Below are 27,033 nucleotides of genomic sequence, written 5' to 3' on the forward strand. Positions count from 1 at the left end.
CTCTTTCTTCCCTAATTCTACATTAGTCCTGTACTGGTCAGCGTTCTGTATAGAAACAGGACCAATAAGATATAGACAGATGAGAGGCACTTGGGTGGCTGAGTCAGGTAAGAGTCTAACTCTTCATCTTGGCTCAGTTCATGATCTCACAGTCTGTGCTGACAGTACAGAGCCTGCTTGGGATTCTCTTTCTCCCTCTCTCTCTGCCCCTCCCCAGCTCATGCTTTCTCTCTCTCTCTCTCTCTCTCTCTTTCTCTCTTTCAAAATAAATAAATAAACTTAGAAAAAAATTTTAAAAGATAGATGATAGATAAATAGATAGATGATAGATAGATAGATGAGGAGTTGGCTCACATGATTATGGAGGCTGAGAAGCCCTGTGATCTGCCATCTGTAAGCTGGTGATGGTGTTCTAGCCCCAAGTCCAAAAGCTTGAGAACCAGGAGAACCAATGGTACAAGTCCTGGTGTCAGAGAAGAAGAGGATGGAAGTCCCAATGCAGCAGTCAGACACAGAGAGTGAATTGTCCCCTTCTTCCACCTTCTATAGTGCTATTCAGACCTTCAGCTGATTAGATGAGTCCCATCCACCCTGGGGAGGGCTGATTGCTCGACTCAGTCTACTGATCCAGATGCTAATCTCCTCTGAAAACACCCTCACAGACACACCCAAAATGGTGTATAACCAAATATCTGGGCACCAGTGGCCAAGTCAAATTGACATATAAAACTGACCATCAAAAGTCCTATTTTCTGCAGCTATAGTCCAAGGTGGAACTGATTCCCAGGGGCTGCCAGACGCATCGGCACACACCCTGACTTCTAGGGAGGGCTTGGTTTGCACAAAAGCTCCTGAGGGACATGTGGGAAAGAGAAAGGAAGGGGATGAGCTGGAAGGGGGGGACAAGAAGGCAAGGGCTGTATCCTCTCATGTTCAAGTTCAGTGAGGTCCAAAGGCCTATCTTTGCCCACTTCATGCTTCTGTTGGACAAGTGTCAAACCCAGTTTATAGAGAACACTGGCACATTCTGGTCTCCTACTGTTACCACCCATGTTTTGAGAAACCCAGTCCAGAAGAGTGGGAAGGAAGGAAGGTTGCCCTTCCTCCTCACTGGGGGATACAGTTGGGTTCTTTAGAATTGAAACTATTTGCATGGGCTTCTTACCTCCTCCTTCCCACTCATAATGCCATGCCAATCACTCACTTGGGAAGGAAGGTGATTTTTTTCTTTTTGGCACATGATTTTTAATGTCACATCTTCCAAATATTATTTCAAGTAACAGAAACCTTTCATCACATCTGTTCAGTTGCTTTTCCTTTCCACCTATAAGGGATTTACCTTCCCTGAACATTTCTCTTAATGAACATCTTAAATAATGAGCTGCTAGCGGCATCTTAGACCCTTGAGAGGTTACATTAACTTAATTTTTACACATCAAAAATATAATTTGTGCCCAATGCGTGAGGGTAAAGAGTTTTGAGCTAATATTTCTTTTTTTTAATAGTTTATCGTCAAGCTGGTTTCCATATAACACCCAGTGCTCATCCCCACAAGTGCCCTCCTCCACGCCCATCACCCCCCTTCCCCTCCCCCCCATCAGTCCTCAGTTTGTTCTCAGCATTTAAGAGTCTCTCATGGTTTGCCTCCCTCCTTCTCCCCCACTGTTTTCCCCCTTCTTCTCCCCCACAGTCCTCCATTAAGCTCCTCCTAATCCTCCTATACGTGCAAACATATGGTATCTGTCCTTCTCTGCCTGACTTATTTCGCTCAGCATAACACCCTCAAGGTTCATCCATGTTGCTACACATGGCCAGATTTCATTCTTTCTCATTGCCATGTAGTATTCCATCGTATAGATTAAGCCACATCTTTTTGATCCTTTCGTCCTTTGATGGACACTTAGGCTCTTTCCATGTTTTTGCTATTGTTGAAAGTGCTGCTATGAACAGTGGGGTACAGGTGCCCCTATGCATCAGCACTCCTGTATCCCTTGGGTAAATTCCTAGCAGTGCTATTGCTGGGTCATAGGGGAGTTCTATTGTTAGTTTCCTGAGGAAGCTCCACACTGTTTTCCAGAGGGGCTGTACCAGTTTACATTCCCACCAACAGTGTAGGAGGGTGCCCGTGTCTCCACATCCTCGCCAGCATCTAGAGTTCTCGATTTGCTCATTTTAGCCACTCTGACTGGCGTGAGGTGGTATCTCAGTGTGGTTTTGATTTGTATTTCCCTGATGAGGAGGGATGCTGAGCATCGTTTCACGTATCTGTTGGCCATCTGGATGTCCTCTTTGGAGAAGTGTCTGTTCATATCTTCTGCCCATTTCTTCACTGGATTATTTGTTTTTCAGGTATGGAGTTTGGTGAGTTCCTTATAGATTTTGGATATTAGCCCTTTATCTGATATGTCATTTGCAACTATCTTTTCCCATTCCGTCGGTTGCCTATTAGTTTTATGGATTGTTTCCTTTGCCGTGAAGAAGCTTTTAATCTTGATGAGGTCCCAACCGTTTATTTTTTTGAGCTAACATTTCTGGTTCACTGATGAATAAAAGTCTTATTTGTACTCTTTTTCCTCTGAAATCTTTTTAAATGCCCTGGCCCTCTCTCCTGGTCCGGGGCAGAGCCTGAAGGCCATGACTGAATCATCTTTCTTTACTGGCTCAAGGGTTCTCCATATGGACAGTGGAAATCCTTACCGACACCTGAAAGTGGGGAGAAGATTGGATTCAGAAGGCTTGCAAGTGGTTTTTATCATTGTTTAAATTCCGAGCGTATGCTTATATACTTTTCATTCATCTGTGAGTAAGATGTTAAGGATGAAGAAAACTCACTAACAACTCCATGAGCACTTCTGACAACTATTCTTTACCACTTGCTGTCCTAGATGCTGAGGATACACTGATAAATGACTTGGCCTTTGTTTCTAGGGTGACTCCAGTCCAGAGAGAAAATGCGTTCATCTGAAGATTCATGTGGACTTATTTCTTGTTGTTTATAATTCTACTTTTTTTCCTAGATGGAGGGTAACCATCATGGGGTGATTAATATAACGGCATTGGTAATGCTAGCCATTTTGTCCACTAGGAATTAGAAAATTCCAAGGGCCAATTAAGAATTGATGAGTCTGGGCATGGCTTTAGCATGTCGCAGTCAAGAGGCTTTCGGTAAAGCCAACTATGGCTAGACATGAAGCGCTCTGGACTTCACACGTAAACTTATCATTTCCCTGATGTTTCTCCCCTTCAGGTAAACTTCCGAGGCCAGAAAACGGAGCTCATCAGAGTCAGGAACCCTTGGGGCCAGGTTGAGTGGAATGGGTCCTGGAGTGACAGGTCAGTCCCCACCTCCTTGCCTTCCTGGGGCACAGAGGGCCAGGGCTGGCTTGTGCAGACGTATGAGGAAGGGGTTCTTTGTCTACGGTTCCCAGTTCCCTCCTGACTTGTGTTCAGGGTCCTGCTTCTGAGTGGCCTTACTTCCTCCCTCTTTAGCCTTCTGGCCCACCATGCAGTCAAAATGGAAAACCCTTATAATGGCTTTAAAAATTGTAATGCTTATTTATTTTTGAGAGAGAAAAGAGGGAGGGAGGGAAAGGGAGAGGCAGAGAGAGAGGGAGACACAGAATCTGAAGCAGGTTCCAGGCTCTGCGCTATCAGCACAGAACCCATGAACTGCGAGATCATGATCCGAGCTAAAGTCAGTCGTTTAACCGACTGAGCCACCCAGGTGCCCCTAACATCTTTTTAAACTTTCCAATAATTGTATTTATGTCAGTGGATGTATTCCCTCCCATGGGAATAGTACATATCCCCATGATATTGTGAAAGGCTTGATCTCCAATTATGGTAGCTTCGATATGTGGTGTGTATGTGTGTGTGTTGGGTAGGGGTGGGGGTGGCAATGCATATTTTGGGTGTAAGAATCCCTGAAATATTGCAAGCAGGTTATGCTAGTTTTCTCTCACTGGTCAGTGACCATTGGCCAGAGGCCCAGTAGAGCGACTGAGGAGGTGCAACAGGAAATTCATCTATTACAGAGTGGTCAACTAGGGTTCTTTATTGGTTCCCCAATTATAAAGAAAGGTCTGCCTTGCAGGTGTGTGTCCTCTCCTTGTCCCTTGGGCAATGGCCCAGGTGACAAGAACGAGGGAATGTTTAGATGTGCTTGGGCAGGGCCTACCCACCCTGCTCTCTTGGGGTCCTGCTGTCCCAGCCCTGCCCACTCACAGCTCGTGGGGTTCTGGGGTGACTTCCGGCAAGTCTAGAACCTGAGTAGATCTTGAGCTGGTGACCTCCGCTCACAGAAAAGCCACCGCGTCACAGTCATCAGCGCGTCTGTCTCTGTTAACCCGACCCCAGCCCGAGGGTGCAGCACACGCCCCCGGGGCAGCCAGTCCTCCCATTGCTGTTCTTGTCACCCCACCTGCCACCGCCGTTGGTTCCGCCTTCTCAGAGCCCGGAAGCTGTGGCAGAGATGGATTCACACCCAACCAGCATCACAAGAGGGAAGAGACCCGCCTCCCTCTCCTGGCGGAAATGGAAAGCACAGAAATACTGAAACCCAAATGAACTAGATGGCTTCATATCACACATAAACACATAGTGTCCTTCAGGTTAGAGACCACGCGGTGTAAAAGGGTGAGGGCTACTTTCGCCTTCTCCTGTGAAACACACAGAGGGAGAAATCAGGAGGGTGTGTTTACTGCAGTCAAGGCCGGACGCTCCCACTCAGCCTCGGGGTGACGGAGGGCAGGCCCCCATCCTGATCCCTGATCCTGACCTCCTGTTAGGACGGAAGTGTTGAAAGATTTCCTTAGCCAGTCTGCCCGTTATTGGGGTGTGAACCCCATGGAAGGTAATGGTTCAAAAAGAAAACAATGGCTCTTTGTTCTGCTGTTCCAAGCCTGGCAAGCAAGACCTGGAGACGGGCTCCTTCTGGGTCCTCTGGGTCAAGATATACAGGGCGTGTGCAAGGTGGGCAGTATCGGCTGAGCACCACAGTGGTGGTGACTTAGCCTGAACTATCTAGGGGTGGCTGCAGGGGTCTCAGAGACACGGTGAACTTGGAGGTGAGGTGGAACTCTTGGATTTCAAGGCTGGAGGTGGCAACTGCCCACGTGAGTGCCCTTGTCCATAATCTGAGCTGTGTACCTCCCAGAACCCCACCAGGGTCTTACCAAGTTCACGTGAAGAAGGTGTTTGGTATGTGAAATGCCAAGCCCAGGTGAACATAAGGCATTATTATCACTTTTCAAAACGTCACTGACAGATGAAGAGGACAGGTCAAGAGCTGCTCCAGGGCACACATTTCAGTCCACTTGTGGCTTCCAGTTGGAAGTTTCTGGTACCCTGCTGGTGTTCAACATCCTATGACGGTCCCGTGATAATCCCCCATGGAGGGGCTTCAAATGACCCCAAGGGCCTTTTTCCATCAGCTGCTTTGGACGCTCCCTTTTCAGCCAGCCTCCATGTCCCCTGGGACACTTCTGGGGCCCAGGAGTAGTCCCTGACCAGGGTCAGTCCCCACATGGCCACTATCCTGCCTCCTCAGGAGGGGTGCTCCTCTCTGCCAAGGCCAATGTTGTTTCGGCTGCTGCACAAGACCTTCCACCTAAAGGCTGACTTTGCTCACTCTTAGTTCCTCCGAGTGGCTCTCCGTTGGACCAGCTGAGCAGAAGCGCTTGTGTCACACGGCTCTCGACGATGGGGAATTCTGGTACAGTGCCTGCCTGTTTTCCTTTCTGTATTAACTACATGGCAGGTATGAAAGTGCCCTCTCACCCTTGGCTTGCTTGCTGGTTTTCTCTGTCTTTGTTTGATTTCTCTGGTCAATCAAATACATCTGTCTCAAACCCCTTGCATTCGCCCAGGTTGGCAGAGATTTGATTAGTTAGTGTGGCTGAGCCTGGGTCTGCAGCCCAGCACTTCCCCCCTAAACTACCCATCATCCGAGTTTGCACAGTGAATTTGTAAGCAGGGAGCCCCACTGCTCCCAGGGACTTCTCCCTTGCCCAACTTGATGATGAGGACCCCTGAAGGCAGTGACCTTGAGAGCTGAACATAGACTGAAGTGGGCACGAAACATTCCTAGTCTGGACTTTCCACAGGGTGGAATCTCTTTGCTTAACTGAAAGGTTTTATGAACATGTGTTTATTCATTTTGAGAGACAGTGCATGCACGAATGGGGGAGAGACAGAGAGAGAGGAAGAATGCCAAGCAGGATCCACACTATCAATGTAAAGCACAACGTGGTGCTCAGTCCCACAAATTGTGAGATCATGACCTGAGCCAAAATCAAGAGTCGGACGCTTCATCAACTGAGCCATCCAGGTGCCCCTAACTGAAAGTTTTTAATAGACCTTCGTCTCTAGAAGCTTTTTTTTTAATCATATTTCTTCCTGTGGGGTTCAGAAAACAGTTGGCTCTTCCAATCACGCAAGACCAAAAGTTCTGGATTTCTAGCTTTATTCCCTCGGGAGCAAACCAGTCATTTATTGCCTGAGCTCACCTCTTTCTTCTATACCTTATTAAACACAACAAGCAAAAACCAACACCTATTAATATTCCAGCTTTTCCCATTCTCTTCCTCTAGAGCACAGCCTCTGTCTTCCACATTTTTACAGTTTTAACAAATATATTGCCATTTGTAACACGAATATCTATTTTCCAGTTCCAATATTTCCTTGAACCTGCCCATATGATACCACATATTTTAGAATTCTGTAATGGCGGCTTCATACTTCAAGGCACCAATGACTTAGGGTACTACCAGCTGCTGTCACAAATAGACTCAGATGTATATATAAAGACTCAAATGCAATAAAGTTTCTCTCTCACCCATTATAACAATCCAGGAAGACACCCCTATTCTGTGGGTGACTCTCTGTGTGCAGTGATTCAGGAACCCAACCCCCTTCTTCCATATGCCTCCACCATCCCCTGGGTCACACAGTCACTTGCAAGAAGCCAGCAGAAGAAGAAAAACAAGAAAGGTTGTAGAAGACATCCCCCTTCCTAAAAGCTTTGACCCACACATCACTGGTTACACCCCACTCTAGATAAAAGGAGTGGGTTTCAGTCCTTGGCTCCATTTTGATGGGTGAACTTTGGTGGCCTGCTTCAGGAACCATGAGATCATAAGTCAAAGAAATTTATGGAAAACATGTAGGATCCACAAGCTTGAGAGATTAACAAGCTATTAAATTGGACATTAGATATTTACCTTGAATTTTGAGTACAGATGTTCTGCGTTTTCCTTACCTTTGTTTGTGCATTTTCTGTCTGCCCACACCTAAGCCTTCCCCATCCTTGAGGACAGATGCAGCCACTCGCTAATGGTCAGTCAGATGATGAAGCGAATGAGTGGATCATGGCATCACCATCACCTCCTATGTCTGGTGTCTCTCCACCTCGTTGCAGGATGGCGTTTAGGGACTTCAAGTCCCACTTTGACAAAGTAGAAATCTGCAACCTCACTCCTGACGCCCTGGAAGAGAATGCTGTCCACAAATGGGAGGTGACGGTCCATCAAGGAAGCTGGGTGCGGGGCTCCACCGCCGGGGGCTGCCGCAATTTCCTAGGTGGGTTGTCTGCCTGTCACTCTCTGTCATTGCAAAGTGTCCCGTCCAACCTGGGGTATGTCAGTGGATCAGGGCCAGGACCCTAGAGAAAGCCTGAAGTGTGGAGTTAGACAGTAGGATTTCAGAGATGGCTGGTGAGGACTGCAGAGAAGTAGCAAGAAGCTGAATAAGAATTGCTCAAGGATGGGGCACCTGAGTGGCCTTAGTTGGTTAAGCGTCTGACTTCAGCTGAGGTCATGATCACATGGTTCATGGGTTCGAGCCCCCCGTCGGGCTCTGTGCTAATGGCTAGCTCAGAGCCTGGAGCCTGCTTCAGATTCTGTATCCCCTTCTCTCTCTGATCCTCCCCTGCTCACGCTGTCTCTCTCTCTCTCTCAGAAATAAATAAAGCATTAAAAATAGGTTTTAAAAAAATTGCTCAAGGAAACTCTTTTGTTTTACTACTTGGGTTCTTTTCCATTACAAGTCATAGAAAACACAATTCACGCTAGTTTAGCAATAAAAAGGGATTTTTTTCCCCTATATAAGTGCAAAATTCAGAGGAGAAGCAGCATGGGCTTTAGGCATAGTTCTATCAACACATTGGTTTGTAATTCTCTGCTCTGCCTTCTTCTCTCTGTTGACTTCTTCCTCAGTCTAGATTTCTTTAGAGTCACAGGAGGGCTACCAGAAGCATCCAGGGCTTTCAGAGCCTTCGTTTGCACAAACAGCCAGAGCTCCTGAGGGTCATCCAACAAAAGTCCTCAGCTCCCTTCTAACTGGGAATTCCCTGAGCCCGTATTGCCTGGTGAATGCCACAAGCTGGTTGGCTTTGTTCTAATGGTCTGAGGCAACAGGGGCTGGCACAAACCACTCAGTGTTCACCCTTGGAGCTGGGAGTGGGGTGGATTCTGCTCAAATTGCACAACTCCAAAGGCACTGCACTCTCCTTTGAAATACCACATGGACAAAATAAGGTGGAACAAACTGTAGCTGAGTAGGCCCAGAAGAATGTCTTTTAAAAGCTCCGTGGGAAATGGTTCAAGAGAAAGTGGAAATGAAAGGGAAAGCACTTGGCATTCTCACTGAGATTACGGGAAGTAGGACACGAGAGCCATCGGAACAGGGAGAGAAGAAATAAATGACTTTCTCAGGTTTGGGAGGATGTGTAGGGGTGGATGGTGTGTGTGTGTGTGTGTGTGTGTGTGTGTGTGTGTGTGTGTGTGTGTGTCCTTTGTGGTTTTCTAAAGGAAGGCAAAATAATTCACTTCTTTCAAATGGCAGATACCTTCTGGACCAATCCACAAATAAAATTGTCCCTGACTGAGGAAGACGAGGGACAGGAGGACTGCACTTTCCTTGTAGCCCTGATGCAGAAGGATCGAAGGAAACTCAAGAGGTTTGGTGCCGACATGCTGACCATTGGCTATGCCATTTACCAGGTGGGTAGGAAACAACCTGCTCTTCAGAGTCCACCACGTACATGCTGGATTCTCAGCTCCTCCTCGGCCACATGCCAGAGACTCAATGGCCAGTCCCCAAACTGTGTCTGAATACCCAAGACCAATGGCCCTCCTTACAGAACCACCCACTTGTGTTCCCATTGCAGAGCCCCCGCAAAGACGAACACCTGAACAAAGACTTCTTCAGGTACCATGCTTCCCAGGCCAGAAGCAAAACGTTCATCAACCTGAGAGAAGTCTCGGACCGTTTCCAGCTGCCCCCTGGGGAGTACATCCTGATTCCCAGCACTTTTGAGCCCCATCAGGAAGCTGATTTCTGCCTGAGGATCTTTACGGAGAAGAAAATTATCACCCAGTGAGTAACGGGTCCAAGAATCCCTCTTTATTTAGTGGCTCAGTCCCCAAGAAGCCACCAGGGAACAGTTGGAGCCTTGACCCCTCTCTTCCCTTCTCCAACGCCCCACCTGAGAAATCAGGCAGGAAGGTCTCTTAACCCATTTGCAAAGCAGGATGCATTTCCATGTTGGTTCTGTTCCTTCCTTCCCCCAAACAAGCCACTGAAAAGCTGCTCCCTCCAACCACTTCCAGAATCATGCTCACCAGACCCTCTTGGGTGGAGCCCTTCATTTTCCAGACCCTATGCCCAAGGAACTTCTGGAGTGGGACCCACATTTAGAAATGCTAGGACTTCATTCTGAGCATGGTGAAGGGGGGTGGCCATTACAGTGACCTGTTCTTTCTAGGTTTCTAGAAAGTTTCTTGAATGACTTGTTCTTTCATCAGTTAATATTGTCAAGTTGTTTGGGATCATCAGTCTTAGCCTAGGGACAGCAATGCCATCAGCTAGGAACACCCAAGGGCACTCATCTGGGCCTGTATTACCTGTGGTGAGCCCCCACAGATGTTTCCCCAGCCGGAACCAACCATGAGGCCAGACATATCTCAGCAATGACCCAGGGAACTTGGAAATGATAAGGTTTATTACTTCCAGGTTCTGGGAAGTACACAGCACACCTGGAGCCACACAGTGATGTCTTGACTAGAGAGAGAGAGCAAGAGAGCACAGGCTTGGGGTTTTGCCTTTATTGAGGTCAAGAGTAGGAGTCTAGAGTTTCAAAAGGGTCACTATTGGTGAATTAAAATGCTAGAAGGAAAAGGATANTGTATTACCTGTGGTGAGCCCCCACAGATGTTTCCCCAGCCGGAACCAACCATGAGGCCAGACATATCTCAGCAATGACCCAGGAACTTGGAAATGATAAGGTTTATTACTTCCAGGTTCTGGGAAGTACACAGCACACCTGGAGCCACACAGTGATGTCTTGACTAGAGAGAGAGAGCAAGAGAGCACAGGCTTGGGGTTTTGCCTTTATTGAGGTCAAGAGTAGGAGTCTAGAGTTTCAAAAGGGTCACTATTGGTGAATTAAAATGCTAGAAGGAAAAGGATATAATGATCAAATGGTCTACCAGAGCTTTCTAAAAAAAGAGGGAACTTCATGGGTGGGGTGGCTGGGTTTTTTATCTAGCTGTATAGCTCGTGGCATGTTTATTTGAGATGGATGTCTTTTAAATGGGTGCCTGAACAGTCAAAAACGTAAAGTCAGGCACTTACACTACCATCAACAAAGCTAATGGTCAACTGCTTACCTTGCACAAGTCTGCCTTCCATTTTATATACCCTACTTTCTGCTGCCTCCCTTTTGCAGCATCTTAGCAAAATTATATTGTATCAGATAGCTCTATGAAAAACTTTCCTGTTGCTGCCCTTTCACCATCAGTTGTTCTGTGGCAGAGGGGAAAAAAATAGCTCAAGATGCAAGTGCCCACTTCTTTACCCAACAGAGACATTCTAGGGATCGCCGAGAATTCTGTATTTGGGCTACAGGTCCACCTCCAACTAAGGATCGACCTGAGAGAACAAGATGGAGTCAGTGCTGACTCCGTGGCCTCCAGTTTTATCTTCTATTTAGTGGGATAGAGTTGGATTGGTGGCAGGCATTGAGAATATTCCCAGTTCTCAAGTCTGGCTGGGTCTCCCGAGCTGATTACAAAAGGCGTGATTCTTTCTCGTCAGCTGAATAGAAGCAATAAGATCTTAAATTTTTAAAAATTCTGCCAGAGAGCTGTTCTCCAGTCTTCTCCCAGATAAGTCTCCCAGTATCTGTTCACACAAAAGCACCTGTACGAGAGGCGTGAAGATTGGCAATTTTGTGGGCAGCCATAACAAGAGAGGGAAAGCCAGGCAGTGCCCATCCCACACTTTATGTTCCCTGCCCCGGCAGTGGGCTGAGATCAGAGTCCTAGGTATCCACAGAAGATTCACACATGCCAGAGCTAAGTCCATACTCAAGTTTGCCCTGAACAAAGTACTTTAGCTTTCTTTTTCCATGTTTATTTATTTTTGAGAGAGAGAGAAAGACAAAGTATGGGCAGGGAAGGGACAGAGAGAGAGAAGGAGACACAGAATTCAAAGCAGGCTCCAGGCTCTGAGCTATTAGCACAGACCCTGATGCAGGGCTCCAACTCATGAACCATGAGATTATGATCTGAGCCAAAGTCAGATGCTTAACCAACTGAGCCACCCAGACACCTCTGAATGAAGTACTCTAGTCTGCTGCCATCTCAAGCATAAACAGCAGCTCTGTAGCTCAGTAACTAAAGAAACACATTAAGCTCTACTTCCATTGGCTTCGTCCTCTTGAGAGGATCCTAAACGATTTAAGAAGTTCTGAAAGGATTCTGTTGTGCATGCCCGAGGGATGGTCAGGACCCCAACTCAGTCAGGATTCTGGCCTCCTTTGTCACTCTTATCTGCGAAGTCCCACTGATTAGTCCTTCCAGATCTTCCTTCTGAAGAGCCTTCACAAGGAACCAGGTTGCCGTTCCTAATGCTGCCGGCAGCGGCCAGTTCTGGGCACCTTCTACTCTGGCTCCATTTTAATGTTTGATTATTGGTATTCCCTTTGAATTTTTAGCAGTTTTTCTTGGGGAGTGCTTCAAGTTTACACTGTAAGATTGGAGTCTTCCAAATGTTTTAGGATCACCAAAAGCTAAAGCCCACTCCTCCTCTCAATATTATTGCTTTCCAGACAGTATAGGTTCCCCTAAATATGTGAGCAGAAAAATTAACGTTTCCATTATTTTTACTCTTTTCCCCAAACATAAGCACGTACACACACAGCCCCCACCCCTACCTCTGACACACATAAAGGGAGCCAGAATTTATATCCTTGGTGGGAGGGGCTGAGGTAAAGGATCAAGCTTCTGGGGAAATTTTTGGTTCTGACCCAACTTGCTCTACAGTCGTTTCCAATTCCCCTAGAAATAACCCTCAGTAGACTGAATGATCGTGTCCAGGGAACTGAATATGCTTTGGGGATGTAGAGCTCATGGGTGTAAGGAAAGTGCCTGGCTTTTGGGTCCTCCGGGGCTCTGCTATCCTATAAACCACTTCATAAATATCCCTTGTTAAAGCACATCCAGGAAATAGAGGGTGGTAGCTGGTAGCTTCTTTTACTTCTCAGAGTCCAGAATTTACAAGTTCTTCTCGGCTGATGGCTACACTGCCTCCCTCTCATTTTTATGCTGGGAAGGGTCTGAGGGACAGAGGAGAGAGAAAAGTCAATGCAGGAGGTCTTCAGACCCTGTGAAATGTAAACACCATGGAAAAAGAAGGGCTTCAATGGGCCAGAACCTTCCAATCCCTCAGGGCTCCCGTTAGTGCTGCAGATCCTAGGGAGGAAGTCAATCCACAAGTAAGCCAGCATGTTTTCTGCCTCCCCTCGCCCCCCCACCAGGGACATGGATGGAGATGTGAACATTGACCTTCACGAGGTGAGCCTTCTCATGTTACTCTGGAGGGTGGGATTCAGTGACTGTCCTGAAAACTTCCTCAATCACAGCGTCATTCAAAACTTTGGGGTTTGGGAAATGGCTTATCTGTGGTCAGGTAAGTACCTCGATTCTAACTTCCTGGAGAACAGGCTTTGTACCTTCTAAGTCTTTCATATCCCGCCAGGACCAGGCATGGGGACGAGGTAGGTGCCCAGAAGAAAGCTCTGTTTGGAGCGATCCTTCTCTGTGCTACCAACTCACTCTGTTCGGTAGCTGCTGCTTCCGAAGGGGATGAAATGTCTTTAAAGTGCATTCAAGTTAAGAAAAATAATCGATAAGAAGAAAATGAGAGCAGCTAGTAGATCCTTTTACAGTGGACTTAAAGCAACGTGTTACTTCTTCCTGACGATGCGTGTGCTGGAGGGAGGAGGGGGTGGGTTTTAGACTTGTCCAAGGGATGTAAGACATTCCAGAGGGGCTGAGGTGTAGCCTGAACAGTCTGACACTTCCAGAGTCAGTTCTGATCTGCACGAGACAAAACACCCAAAACATTTACTGAGCTCTTTCCATGCTTGAGGCCCCAGGCTCCCTGCTGGAGACCCCTGCCCTTGAGATTTTACCACCTGTCAAGACAGATGGTTAAGTGAGTAATTACAGTCAAGAGTGGTGAGGGTCAGACAGAGGAGGTGCAGGGAGATGGGTTTGGGAAATGGCTTATCTGCGGTCAGGTAAGTACCTCGATTCTAACTTCCTGGAGACCTGGCGGGGACCCCAGCTCCGTCAGGATTCTGGCCTCCTTTGTCGCTCTCATCAGTGAAGTCCCACTAAGTAGTCCCTCCAGACCTTCCCTCTGAAGAGCCTTCAACAAGGAATCAGGCTGTTATTCCTTTTTTTTTTAATTGTTTTTAACATTTTTATTTATTATTGAGAGACAGAGAGAGACAGACCATGAGCATGGGAGGGGCAGAGAGAGGGGGAGACACAGAATCTGAAGGAGGCTCCAGGCTCTGAGCTGTCAGCACAGAACACGATGCAGGGCTGAACTCACAAACTGTGATCTTGACCTGAGGCAAAGTTGGACGCTCCACCGACTGAGCCACCCAGGCGCCCCCAGGCTGCCATTCCAAATGCTGCTAGCAGCGGCCAGTTCTGGGGGCCCCCACTAAGCAGCGAGGTCCCAGCCTCTCCCACAGGGCTGCACCATCTCCAGGGCGGGCTTCTTTTGATTTCTTGCTATTTGGGAAGCAAATGCCAAGTCTCTTTTCTGTGGGGTCCAACGTGAGTGCCTCTGGTTGCTTTTTAGCCTCCGAAGCCGACTCCAGCTGGCCAGGAGACAGAGGAGGAACTGCAGTTCCAGGCTCTGTTTGAACAAGTTGCCGGTGAGGTAGGGCTGGCTGCAAGCTGCACTTGGCCTTGATCCCCTGCAGAGCCCTGGGGCCTGGTCTTCTCTGCTGGGGGATGCAGTAAAACGCTTGTCTGCCACATTTCCCAGAGGCCTGGTGGACCTAATCCCAGCGTGAGGCCAGCCCTGGTCACTTGGGGGGCTCTCAGGACCACCTCCTCCACCGCACCCGCCCCTCACGCCGGTCCACCACCGTCAGTGGGGTAATAGCACCCAAAGGAGCTCCGCCGGCCCAGAGGCTTTCTGTGAAAGGCTAGAGAAAGCTTTGAAAAGGTGGCTCATTGAACTTTACCCATAGACCACTGCCATCAAAATGTTCGCTCTGCTCTGGGGGACGGTGGTGTTGCTCGGAGAGATACCATCAAATTAGAAACGTGACTTCTGTCCAGTGACATCAGCAGCATGGCCAGGTTTGGCAGCCTGGGCCAGACCGTGGGGGAAGGAGGGGATCTGTCTCTCACCTCCCGCCCCCTGACTTCATTCCTCCTCCCTCAGTAGGCAGCTTGTTTCGAGGGGCCCCCTGGGTATCTACGGGCCGGTCTCCTCTGTTCTAGAAACTGCCCCACCTGTGTTCCCTTATAGCCATAAATAGAATTAGCCATTTCATGGCAGGTGCTAATGACTGCATTAGCTTCCTGCCTCGATGGGGCTCCTGTGTCATGATACCTGTGTGACACCTACGCCGGGGGTCGAACAAAGCCGTAATGGTGGGATTTCGGGCAGTGTAATAAACAAGAGCTCAGGGAGACTTGGGGACAACTGTCTGGGTGGAGAGAAGAGAGGCCCCGTGCAGGCAAAGTGGCCATCCGTTCTCCCTCCGGGGCTGAGTGCCCAGGTGGGGAAAGGAGTGAATGGCTCATGTCTGGTACCTGATGCCATCTGGAGGTCAGCCTTGGGTGGGCGGGCACCTCCTCCCAGCTTCAGAGGGACAGAAGTTGCCGGAAATGGAGATCCCGGTTGGAAGGGAAGTGAGGGATGATGCAGGAGATTCTTTCAAACTTTGTTCACGACCGAAAAGCACCGGCTAGAATTCAGCTCGTGGGCTCCAGTCCTGCTTTCCTGCGGACTGGCCCAGCGACTTGGGCTCGTGGCTCCATCCAGAGGAGGCTTGGGTCACATCAGCCATTCCCCAGTGGGGCTGAACACCCCAAATCCCGTTCCCCAGGCCTCCTAAGCTCCGGGTGGGCAGGCGTGTGGGGAAATAACGTCACGGGTGATTCACATGTCGGTTCAAAACCCTGGACTGAAGGAGCGCTAAGTCTGCGCTTCTCAGTCTTGGACAGATACATTCTCTCAGCATCCTGGGAAAATGCAGATTTTCTGGCCAGGAGGGCGGGGCGGGGCCCGGAACTCTGCATCTCTACCCAGCTTCTAAGTGCCCTCGATGCTGAGATTTAGTGCATTGAGCAGATGGCCTTAGATTAGTGGTTCTGAAATTCACCCTAGATCATTTGAAAATAATCCATGGGATACCTTCCCTGCTCTTCCAATTGCAATGGTCCCTGCAGTGAGCTCCTGGTGCGGGCACTTCTAATACTATCCAGGAAGGTCTGCTGCACAGAGGCCTGGAGACCCGGACACAAATGTGCTCTGTCTGACATAAGCACCTAGGGAGCTTGAGCTCAATGGGGAAGCTTGTCTTGCGCTGCCCAGTCTTCCCATCCTTTCTGGGATGGGCATGAGCCCCTGAGAAGTTCAGCGGGCTGCAGTCACCCATTACACAGGCACACGGGCCTGCGGCAGAGTCCTTGAGGCTCGGGCTGTTGCTTGAGCCAAAACAAGCTCAGAACCGGAAGCAATTAACAAAGAAGGCGCTGTGGGCCATCAAAAGCAATTGTCTCCCCTTCAACAGGACATGGAGGTGACCGCAGAGAAACTGGAATATATTTTAAATGCTGTGCTGCAAAAGAGTAAGTGCTCACAGCCGCCGCCCATCGGGGACCCCAGGGCCCCTGTGGGTGCGACGTGGGACCTGTGACTGCATGCCACCTGGCTCTCCTCCAGCTCGTCCAGGCTCCCTGCTTTCCAGGGCTGACTTTCGGTAGACTTTAAACACAGCTTTTGTTGTTTATTTCCTGATTACAAAAATGATGCCAGTTATGGGAGAAAATTCTAAAATATTCAGAAAAGCCTTGAGACAAAGACAAAAGCCACCAATAATCTAACTGCCCATAAATAACCACCATTGGGGCGCCTGGGTGGCTTAGTCGGTTAAGCGTCCGACTTTCGCTTAGGTCATGATCTCGCGGTTGTGGGTTCAAGCCCCGCGTCGGGCTCTGTGCTGACTGCCAGCTCAGAGCCTGGAGCCTCTTTCGGTCTGTGACTCCCTCTCTCTCTGACCCTCCCCTGCTCACGCTGTCTCTCTCTCTCCTAGAAATAAATAAAACATAAAAAAAAAAAAAACCACCATTAAGATACGTATGTATGTCTTCATGTATGTGAATGATATGTGTCGTCTGGGTGTGTCTCTCAGTTTGTGGATGTATGTGCATGCACATAATTGTAATTACACTATAGATACAATTTTTTACATTTTTTAATGTTTATTTACTTTTGAAAGAGAAGGAGAGAGAGAACGAGTGGGGAAGGGGCAGAGAGATGGGGAGACGCAGAATCCGAAGCAGGCTCCAGGCTCCGAGCTGTCACCACAGAGCCTGATGCGGGGCTTGAACTCATGAACTGCGAGATCATGACCTGAGCTGAAGTCAGTTGCTCAACTGACTGAGCCACCCAGGCAACCCCTTTACAATTTTATTTTTTTAATGTCACATTTGAGATATAATTCACATACTATACAATTCACCCACCACAACTTTTAGGATGTTCGGAAAGTTGTGTAACCACCACAACCAAGTTTAGAACATTCCATCACTCCAAGAAGAAACCGTGTACCCAGTAGCCATCATTCCCCAGAGAGAGAGAGAGAATCCCAAGCAGGCTTCATGCTCAGCACACAGCCTGACACGGGGCTCCATCCCACAACCCTGGAATCATGACCCGAGCCAAAATCAGGAGTCAGATGCTTAACCTACTGAGCCATCCAGATGCCCCTTTCTTCAGTGACTTAAAATCCTGCCTTTTAAACAGACTTTTTAATGAGCATTTTTCCAGGTCATTACATATGCTTCAAAATCACGGTTCTTAAGGACTGTGTAATAATCCGCCCTATACCCATAAACTAACTTACTGCCCCTACCCTTCCATTGGGCATTTACATCATTTCTAAATGTTTGCCATCATTAATAACCAAATGAGAAAAATCTTAATTTGTAATTCTTTGCTTGGGATTCTTAACATGAGGGTAAAGGATGGAAAGATATTCCCAGTTTTAAGGCATTTCTTTTTATAGTTCGCAAATTCTCCTCACAAAAGGCCATGTCAGTTTCCACTCTCACCAGCATTCTGGGAATGACCACGTGTCCCCGTCACCAGCCCCAGATCTAACCACACGGTGGACTTCCAGCAGCCGGGGTTAGAGGCATCTTATCGTGTGTCTAATGAATTCCACTCCCATGTGTGATTTCAGAAAAGGACATCAAATTCAAGAAGCTGAGCCTGATTTCCTGTAAAAACATCATTTCCCTAATGGACGTATCTTTCCAAATCTAAGGGCAGAAATAGTCATGTTTTGCTCCAACACAGACCTTCCTGGATTGCAACATCCTTCACGGGTAGAATAGTTATCTCCTCAGAGAACAACCCAAGACTGGGAAGCCCCTAGAATTGGAGCCGAGTCAAGAGGCACAGACTGGCCAGTGAGGGGAAGGTTTTGAAGGGACTTGGGAATCTTGTTACCACTTTGGGGTCTCATCTAAGAGAATAAAGGTTTTTTTTTTAATTTTTAAATTTTTTTTTGAGAGGGAGAGAGAGAGAGAGAGAGAGAGAGCACCAGCTGGGGAGGAGCGGGGGGAGGGGGGAGGGTCGGGGGGAGAGAGGATCCGAAGCAGGCTCTGTACTGACAGCAGAGAGCCCAATGTGGGGCTTGAACTCACAAACCGTGAGATCATGACCTGAGCCAAAGTCGGTCGCTTAACTGACTGAGCCCCCAGGTGACCCTAAAGGGTGTTTTTATTTTTTAATAATGTGCTTATTCAAGCCTTCAGGTGCCCTCCCTCATCTCACCCTTCATTCTTCAGAGATGCACAGCTTGTAGCTAAGCCACCTCCCTAGAGCCCTGCATCTGGTTCCCCGTCCCCCAGGCCAGCCCCTCCCCTCCCTCCATCTCTGGAGTCCTACAAGGTACCTCGGGCTGAAACCCGGCTCGCCTGCCTTCCTTCCTTCGTTCCTTCGTTCCTTCCTTAATGCTCTCGGCACAGACCAGCGGCAACGGGAAGCTGGAGTTCGGAGAGTTCAAGGTGTTCTGGAACACGTTGAAGAAGTGGACAGTATGTAACCCGGCCAGGGCCCGGCCTCGGGGCATTTGGTGAGCCTAGGGCAGGAGGGGCTTTTAAACGGTCAAGTGCTGCCGGCCAGGAAAGAGCAGAAGGGAAGCCACCATGATGGAATCCCATTCCCAAGTTCACTTCTCATGCTTCCAGAAGTACCACAGTACTGGTGCCCAAAATGAAAAGGAAAACCCAAGGGGCCAACCTCTTTTGAAGCCCTCGCCCAGCCGGCCCTGAGGGGTCTCTCTCCTCCAGAGCTGGCGGTCATCATCGACGGCGCCTCTGGCCTCTGGTTCTCAGCGCCTCTGTCTTCCCCGTAGAGCCTGTTCCTTCAGTTCGATGCTGACAAGTCTGGCACCATGTCCTCCTATGAGCTGCGGACCGCCCTGAAAGCCGCAGGTAAAGAAAAGCCTAGAAAAGGCTAGAAGCTACTTGCTTCTCATGCCCTAGAGCATGGCCGGTCTTTAACCTGAGTTCATGCTTCTTAAGAGCACAGCCTTGTTAGTGGCAGACCCAGGCCGCGGGCTCGGGACTTGCTCCCTCATACCAGGACCCGTGTTTTAAACGACTGTGCAATATTGGAGTCTTTAAAACGTACCCACTAGGGCTGAACTTAGCCTCACCCCCTCTCTCAGCCTCTGGCCAAGCAGGAGTACATGTGACCCTTTGATGGAAGGCGGGAGCGCTTCCAAACCTCTAACTGCTGCTTTCAGATGGTGATCATCATGGTCGAGGCAGGGTGCACCCGATCCCGTGGTTGGGGGTCAGGGAGGAGCTCACAGAGCTCCTCGGCCACCTGCCACTCTGTCCTTGGCTTTGTCACCAGCAGGCTGAATCCAAACCAGATGATTCAGCCATAACTTCTACCAACTCTGTACACAAAGGACAGGATCCTAGCGGTGTCTCTCACCCTCCCGCAGTCCCCGCCATGGCGGTCTGAGTGTCTGGGGCTCTGCTGTCCTTGGCACATAGCCATGGCCTTGAGGCCACCGCAGCACCAAACTGCGTGGTGTTTCCCACAGAGTGTGACTCACAGACAGGTCCCCTGGGCCCCTCCAGAGCTTATAATCTGCTTCCCTCCCAGGTAAGCCAAACATCTAGAAACATTCTCAGCTAGTGTAGACATGCATTGTCTGAGGATGGCGGTCCCCGCTGGGCCTGGGAACCTGCACTTTGCAAACAGAACACTGGGCGCTTCCCAAAGGTACAGAGGGCCCAGACTTGACATCTCCTCGCTCTTCCCCGCAGGCTTCCAGCTGAGCCGTCACCTCCTGCAGCTGACTGTCCTCAGGTACACAGACAAGGAACTCCAGCTGGGCTTCGATGACTTCCTCAACTGCCTGGTCCGGTTGGAGAACGCAAGCCGTGAGTGTCTGGCGGGGCTGCGCCCCCTGGGCCCCCGGGAGGGGGGTCCATGACCCCTGGGCTCCCTCCCAGGAGCTGGTGAGAGGCCGCAGACAACTCTCATCGTGTGACCTCTGTGCTGTGCGTGGTTGGCTGAGGGGTGGGGATGAGGGTCTTCTGTGCTGCGAAGTTAAGAACCTTCTCGTGCACGACCCGTGGGTTCCGGGCCCAACCTGTGTCCACTGTGCCCCTGGCTTGCTAAGAGCCATTCTCCACACACGCATTCACAACATCCTTGTGGGAGGACGGGGCCACGGGTGGGCGGCTCCTGCCTCTTGTCTGAGGAAAGGCTCCAGCTGGGATCAAATCTGTCACGGCACCAAGAATCAGCGGAGTCTCTCTCCTTCTTCCTCTCCGTCTCCCTCCGCCCCCCTCCCTCCACCCTACCTTTGTGTCTTGTACGCTCTAAACACTGACCCAGTTATCCCAGACAAGAGTTGTTACCTCAAGAGTTTACATGCAGGGGGTCCTTAGAGCTTACGGTTTCCTGTCACAGTGTCACAGAGTTGAAGCTGAATGAAACACATCCGGGGCCTGTGACCTAGCACCTGGGTGGCTGCCAGGTTGGAGGAGGGGAGCGAAATGCGCTGGCGCACAGGGCCCCACACCCCTGAGGATGCCTGCACTTGGTTTAACACTTTGGCGTCGCCATCTTGAATCTTAATCATTTTTGAACAGGGGCCCCCACATTTCCATTTTGCACTGGGCCCCACAAAGTATGGACCCATCCTGCTTGGCATTTTCTAAAGGATGTTTGCTTAGGTGACTTCAAGGCACTCGTTAAACCAAAGCAGGGTCCAGGCTCCTCGGTTCTAGGGCGCTGGGGCTCCACCCTCTGCTTCTTTTGCACCACTTAGGTCACATGTGATTACCTGCTGAAACCTACCTCCACCAGGCTGTGGCTGGTGGCTTCTCTTCTCTCCACTGCCCCTGTCCTTTCTGAGTCCCCCTGGGCCAATCCTTCGCAACAGCAGGTGCCCATTGTGTTCTTACAATGGAGGGATTTTAGGGGTGGGGGATGGGCACAATAGGAGAAGGGGTTTATAAGAAAAAATAGTGTTTTGTGATGACCGGGATGTGCAGGAGGCCAAATGAATAGAATCCAAGGGGTGACATGTAGCATCAGTATTTATATTTTCAGGGATTTTTATACCAGCCTCAACAATGATCATTCTGCTCACCTATCATATGTTCTTCTAACATATACTTTTTTCCTGAATTAGTTAATAACAGAGCTCAGAAATTCAGTCCCTTCCCCCTGTAAATATCTCTCACAGGCAGGCTCTAGGCAAACCCTCACTATCATCTAAGACCTGGCCCGTGCTCAACTTCCCCAGGCCCTCTTTCCACGTTGGTTTGCTTGTCTCAGGATTTACCCACCGCATTGGGCTGTTGGGCCCTGTCCATTCTAGGCCTCTCACCTTCCCCCTTTTTGTTATATCTTTTAAGCTCCCTGGTAACTCTCAAGGGAAGCCAGTGTTGGCTGGCTAGGCCACTTTGACAAGACGGGGAGACTGAGGTCCCAGCAAGCAACTTCCAGGCTATTCAGTGCGTTAGCCGTGGCGTCCAGCTTAGACGGCTCTCTGTCGTACCCCTGCTCCCATGTGCGGGAGCACCTTGGGGGCACATCTCCTCGTAAGGGGCTCATAGAGATTGAACAGCATTCAAGACTCATGCAAAACTTTACGTACGTGTGTTTTTTCTCTGGGGAGAAGGTCCGAGATTGCAAGGGATCTGTAGCTCCCAAAAAAGTTAGCACAAGGGAGATGTTTGGGGCCAAGGAGCTGGCTGGCTGACTGACAGGTTGTAGATGACAGCACGTGCCACCCAATGGTAAGGCCACCAGCTCTGCCATCCCAGGAGTTCAAGAGCCTCCACCTTGCGAGATCCCAGTGGAGCCGCCTGAGAAGCCCCGTGCTCACCACCAGATGGAGCAGCTCCTCCACGGCTGCCCCGCAGGCCCCAAGATCAGGGGAAATCGTTAAACCTGCCGAAGGAACCCTCCCCACAATGATGTCTTTCCCATGTCTCTTCCATTAGGGGTGTTCCAGGCGCTCAGTACGAAGAACAAGGAGTGCATTCATCTCAACATAAACGAGGTATGATCCAGCCAGGGCGGGGCAGAGCCCATGCTGTGTAAACACTTGCCAAATGCGCGACTGAATGCGAAGTTTGCACTGACCCACAGGGCAGTGACAACAGTGAAATTGCTACTATTTTTTAGGTACCTGTCAGTTAGCAGTCCATGCAATCATTACAATAGCCCTGTGAGCTAAGGACTAACAGCACCCCCATTTTGCCGAAGTGGAAACTGAGGCATAAAGAGCTTAATCACAGAGTGAGCCAGCAAGCCTTGACTCCTCTTCCTTCTGCCATATGGGTTCCTCATTCTGCCGCCTTCTAGCCTCCAATTTGTTCACTCCCCTTGCTCATGCTGTCCTGCGGGTCTCATGATTCTAAGGGGGGGGTGTGTGTGCACGCGTGCGTGTATGCACACGTGTGCACACACCTCAAAAACCCTGAGAAAGACACACCTTATGCCAATTAGAGGGGCTAACTGCAGCAAAAGCGATGGAGGGCAGAGCACAGATCAGAATTTCAGAGGCTCGGAAGAGGTATCCCAGGTGTAGATAGTCCTCTCCCCTCCGCCCAGAGTGTGGTCTGCAGACCAATAGCTTGGGCATCCCCTAGGGGAGCTTGTTAGAAACGCAGAGTTTCACATGGTGATTACTGTCCACAGTAAGTACTGTCCTCAGCCTCAGAGTTGCTAAGAGACACCATCTTAATTATTCTTGCCACAGAAAAGACGTGATGATTACGTGACCTGAAATACGTGTTAGCTAACGCCACAGTGGTAATCACGCTGCAATATACAAATGTATCAAATCAACACATTGTACATCCTACACTCACACAGTGTTCTATGTCAGTTATGTCAATAAAATAAATAAAATAAAAAACCACACCAATAAATAAGAAAAGCAGAGCACCAAGCCCCACGCCAGACCTGCTGAATCAGATCTTGTTTTACGAGGATCTGAAGTGATTCCTACTCGTACTGAGGTTTGCGAATGCTGGTTAGTCATTCTCCTGCCCCAAGGGAGGGAGGGAGAAAATTATGAAACGCTTCCCTTCCATGGATCCCATGATTTTTATTTCCCATGATTTTCCTTTCTCTCCCCGTGTCTTCCTGTCCAGCTCTGCTTTCCCTTGGACTTAACGGTAGCAAAGGCAGCAGCCTGTGTCTCCTTCCCTTCCTAGGCTCTTTCTTCTCCTCACCCTTCTTCACATTCATACTGCAAACACTGGCTTATTTCCCAATTCAATAGCCACTTTGGATTTGGGTTGCATTTTACTGACTATCAAGATAAAGAGGTTGATGGCAGTGTGGGCTGTGCTTTGATTTTGGTCAAGTCACCTGCTCTGTGCCTCAGTGTCCCCATTAGCAGAGAGATGGAGGCCTTATGCTTACATCAAAGGTTTGGTTTCTACAAATATCACATAATTTGGCCATTTATTGTGTCGGCTCACCACCAGTGTTCTCATGTGTGTATCTCAGGTCTCTGGTTACATTGCAATTTCCCTAAGGATAGAAACTGGACGTTTTCCTTTTCTAGTATTCTCTTTAACCTTCAGCGCACACAACACACTCCATAAATATAACTCCTCTGATTGTATAAAACAATATAACTATGTAAAATAGCCTGGGGACTCCAAAGAAAGAGGTGTATACTCAAACTGGCTGTTTACAAAAATAAGGGAGATTTCTCAGTTTCATCAAGGTTTAGATACTATTAAGCATGGGGAAAGGACATTTGCCCCCTATCTCCAGTGCAGGGGGGAGAGTGGGCAGGTGTGGTACTCAATACCCTCTTAGCCAAAGGCCTCAGAGTACCAGAGCCATGGTGGAAGAGTTCCACTGCCTCAGAGTCAAGGTGTCACTTCCAAACCAAGTGCCCACATGTGTGTGGGAGCTGGAACAAGCTTGCTTTCCTGTCTGCCTTCCCCGAAGTAGACCCAAGTCATCTGGTTCAGCTCCTGCACCCCCTCCACCCCGCCCCATGTTGTCCATCTCCAAGATAACAGGACAAATCTTTGAGTCTTCTCCCTCTCTCTCCCTTCAAGCCCATCATCCTCAACTCTGGCTGCACATTAGATCATCTGGGGAGATTTTAAAATCCAAAGACCTGGCTGTGACCCAGACCAAATAAGTCCATATCTGTCTTTGTAGGGCATAAGCATTGATAGATATATATATATATATATTAGAGAGAGAGAATGGGAAATGGGTAGAGGGAGTCAGAGAGAGAATCTTAATTAGGCTCCATTCTCAGCACAGAACCTGAGGCAGGGCTCCCTCCCACAGCCCTAGGACCATGACCTAGGGCTGAAATCAAGAGTCGGATGCTTAACCGACTGAACCACCCAGGCACTCCCAAGCATTGATACTTTTAAAATTCCCCAGTGAGGTGCCTGGGTGGCTCAGTCGGTTAAGCATTCGACTTCGGCTCAGGTCATGATCTCATGGTTCTTGGGTTTGAGCCCCGCATCAGGCTCTGTGCTAAGAGCTAGCTCACAGCCTGGAGCCTGTTTCAGATTCTGTGTCTCCTTCTCTCTCTGACCCTCCCCTGCTCATGCTGTGTCTCTCTCAGATATAAATTTTTTAAAATATTTAAAAATAAATAAATAAATAAATAAATAAATAAATAANTGGGTACAATATGTGGCCAAGTTCAAGAGCCACAGTTAGGAGCGCCCCCTGCCATCCACCTAGGTAACAATGAATCCTTGGACTGCCTGGGTTGGCCCCACCCACTGTTACTCTGTTAAAAGAGCCTGCGCATCATCGTCCTTCACCCGACCGCCTTCCCTGACCCTGGCATCAGCATGTGCTGTGCCCAGGAAGGGGGGCAGAGAGGAGAGAAAATAACATCCCACAAGTCACTACGTTGTGATAGGAAAACTGGAGGGAGGAGGCAGAGGCAAGATGGCGGAGATGAGAAGGAACTGCATGCAACTTCTCCACCAGTTCACTTGTAAAGAGCCCCGGATGCTGAGCCTGCAGCCTCCTCTCGAGGGAGGACCACCTGTGTCCTCAGCGTGAGGTGGCCCCTCATCAAAGAGGAAAAGGCATTTCATATTGCCCTGCCTGAGGAGCCTCAGGAAGGCTGTCTGCTTTGCCAGGGAGAAAGCACATTTCCCTCTCTGTCTCACCATCTGCGCTTGACTTGAGCCAATTCAGAACTCAGGACCCCTGGAAAGACATAAAGTACTGAGAATTCATTTTTTTAAAAAAATATTTTATGTTGAAGCCGAAGTCCACATTCGCAGCCAAGATGGTCGGATGGCAGAGCTGCCGCGAAGTCAACAAACCAGGGCTGGCGGGGAAGTAGAGGGATGACCAGCCCTTCTCTGTCTCTCTCCTTTTTTGTTCCCAGTTTATCAGCTTGACAATGAACATCTGAGGCTTCCCTGGCAAAGACGCAGCCTGTCCAGCTGAGTCTTGACTTCTGGACCATGAACTTCAGAACGTTTCCTGGTGGGGAGCTCTCCTCCCCTTATCCAACCTCCTCCTCCCCCGCCCCCCCATCCTCATCTTGGAAGAATGAAACGCACTCAGCTCTGACCTCTGATTTTATGCTATTTCTTTGTACAATCACTTCCCCAAGATGGCTGGTGCCACCACCTGCACCTTATCCTCAGCTTCAGGCATTGCTTCCTCCTACCTTCCCTGCCTCTTCCCACTACTAATTGTCCTAGCTTCAGGGGAGCATCAATCATTATACTCAAACATCCTATACAGGACGATGTGGTTGTTTTTGTTTGTTTGTTTGTTTGTTTTGAGAGAGAGAGTGTGTGTGCATGCATGAGTGGGGAAGGGGCAGAGAGAGGGAGAGAATCCCAAGCAGGCTCCACACTGTCAGCGCAGAGCCTGACGCAGGGCTTGAACTCACAAACTCTGAGATCATGACCTGAGCCGAAATCAAGAGTCAGACACTTAATCAACTGAGCCACCCAGGCACCACAGGACAATGTTTTTATATGTTGGGGCCTGAAATGAGAAGGGAAAGGTGTGAAGTAAAGCAAGAGAGGAATTGAAATGGTACAGCTAGGAAAAAAAAATTGTTTAGCACAAAAGCAGTGAAGGGGGAACACATTTTAAAATGAGGCATAGAAAACAAAATGACAGAGCTAAATCCAACCACATCAATAATCATATTAAATACAAATGGATAAACACTAATTAAAAGGCAGTGATTATAAGAATAGACTAAAATAAGATTCAATGGTTATTGTCTACATGAGACACACTTCACACAAAAAGACACAAATAGGTTAGAAGTAAAATGATGAGGAAGGTATACCATGCCAACGGTAGCAATAAGAGAGCCAGAGTAGCTGTGTTACTATCAAGTGAAAATTAACTTTCTGGTCAAAAAATATTTCTAAAGACAAGAAGGGATATTACATAGTAATGAAGTGTAAATACATTAGAAAGATATAACAATTATAAATGTAACTCTATCTAACAGCAAAGCCTCAAAATTTATGAAGCAAAAATGCATAGTGTTGAAAGAATAGGCAGTCTAACAATTAGAAAGTTCAATATCCCCCTTCAGTAATTGATAGCACAGCTAAACAGAAAATCAGCAAATACACAGACACCTAAATAACACTACCAAGCAACTTGACTAAGAGACATTTTTAGAGTACTCTATCTAAAATAAATACACATTTTTTTTCAAAAGCAGATGGAACATTCTCCAGGTTATATTATATACTAGGCCATCAAACAAATTTCAATGTATGTATGTAATACTCCATACTAAGGGAATCAGGGACAAAAGCTTCATGATCATCTTAACATTTGCAGGAAAATGTCCAACAAAACCCAACATTATTCATGATCAAAGCTCTTGAAAGACCGAGAGTAAAAGGAAACTTTCTCAACTTCATAAAAGGCAGTTGTAAGAAACCCACAATTCTC

General features: G+C 48.6%; 1 protein-coding gene across 3 annotated transcripts in view; it reads left to right on the plus strand.

Annotated features, from left to right (window-relative positions):
* CAPN9 (calpain 9) overlaps positions 1-25,794 on the plus strand; it is a 47,352-nt gene extending 21,558 nt beyond the window's left edge. For 2 of the 3 annotated variants that reach the window (XM_077751661.1, XM_077751663.1), the window contains 14 exons: positions 3,248-3,333; positions 5,636-5,713; positions 7,418-7,578; positions 8,842-8,999; positions 9,167-9,375; positions 12,818-12,854; positions 14,158-14,238; positions 16,109-16,166; positions 17,783-17,847; positions 18,573-18,641; positions 18,962-19,040; positions 19,890-20,006; positions 22,086-22,144; positions 25,484-25,794. In XM_077751661.1, coding sequence (XP_077607787.1) covers positions 3,248-3,333; positions 5,636-5,713; positions 7,418-7,578; positions 8,842-8,999; positions 9,167-9,375; positions 12,818-12,854; positions 14,158-14,238; positions 16,109-16,166; positions 17,783-17,847; positions 18,573-18,641; positions 18,962-19,040; positions 19,890-20,006; positions 22,086-22,144; positions 25,484-25,510 — 1,284 coding nt within the window. In that variant the 3' untranslated portion in view covers positions 25,511-25,794. The remainder of the gene's footprint in view (positions 1-3,247; positions 3,334-5,635; positions 5,714-7,417; positions 7,579-8,841; positions 9,000-9,166; positions 9,376-12,817; positions 12,855-14,157; positions 14,239-16,108; positions 16,167-17,782; positions 17,848-18,572; positions 18,642-18,961; positions 19,041-19,889; positions 20,007-22,085; positions 22,145-25,483) is intronic. The other variant, XM_077751662.1, reaches the window with a different exon arrangement.
* The last annotated feature ends 1,239 nt before the right edge of the window (positions 25,795-27,033 follow it).

Source organism: Crocuta crocuta, unplaced genomic scaffold (genome assembly GCF_008692635.1).
Source record: "Crocuta crocuta isolate KB4526 unplaced genomic scaffold, BGI_CrCroc_1.0 scaffold59, whole genome shotgun sequence".
NCBI classification, from domain to species: Eukaryota; Metazoa; Chordata; class Mammalia; order Carnivora; family Hyaenidae; genus Crocuta; species Crocuta crocuta.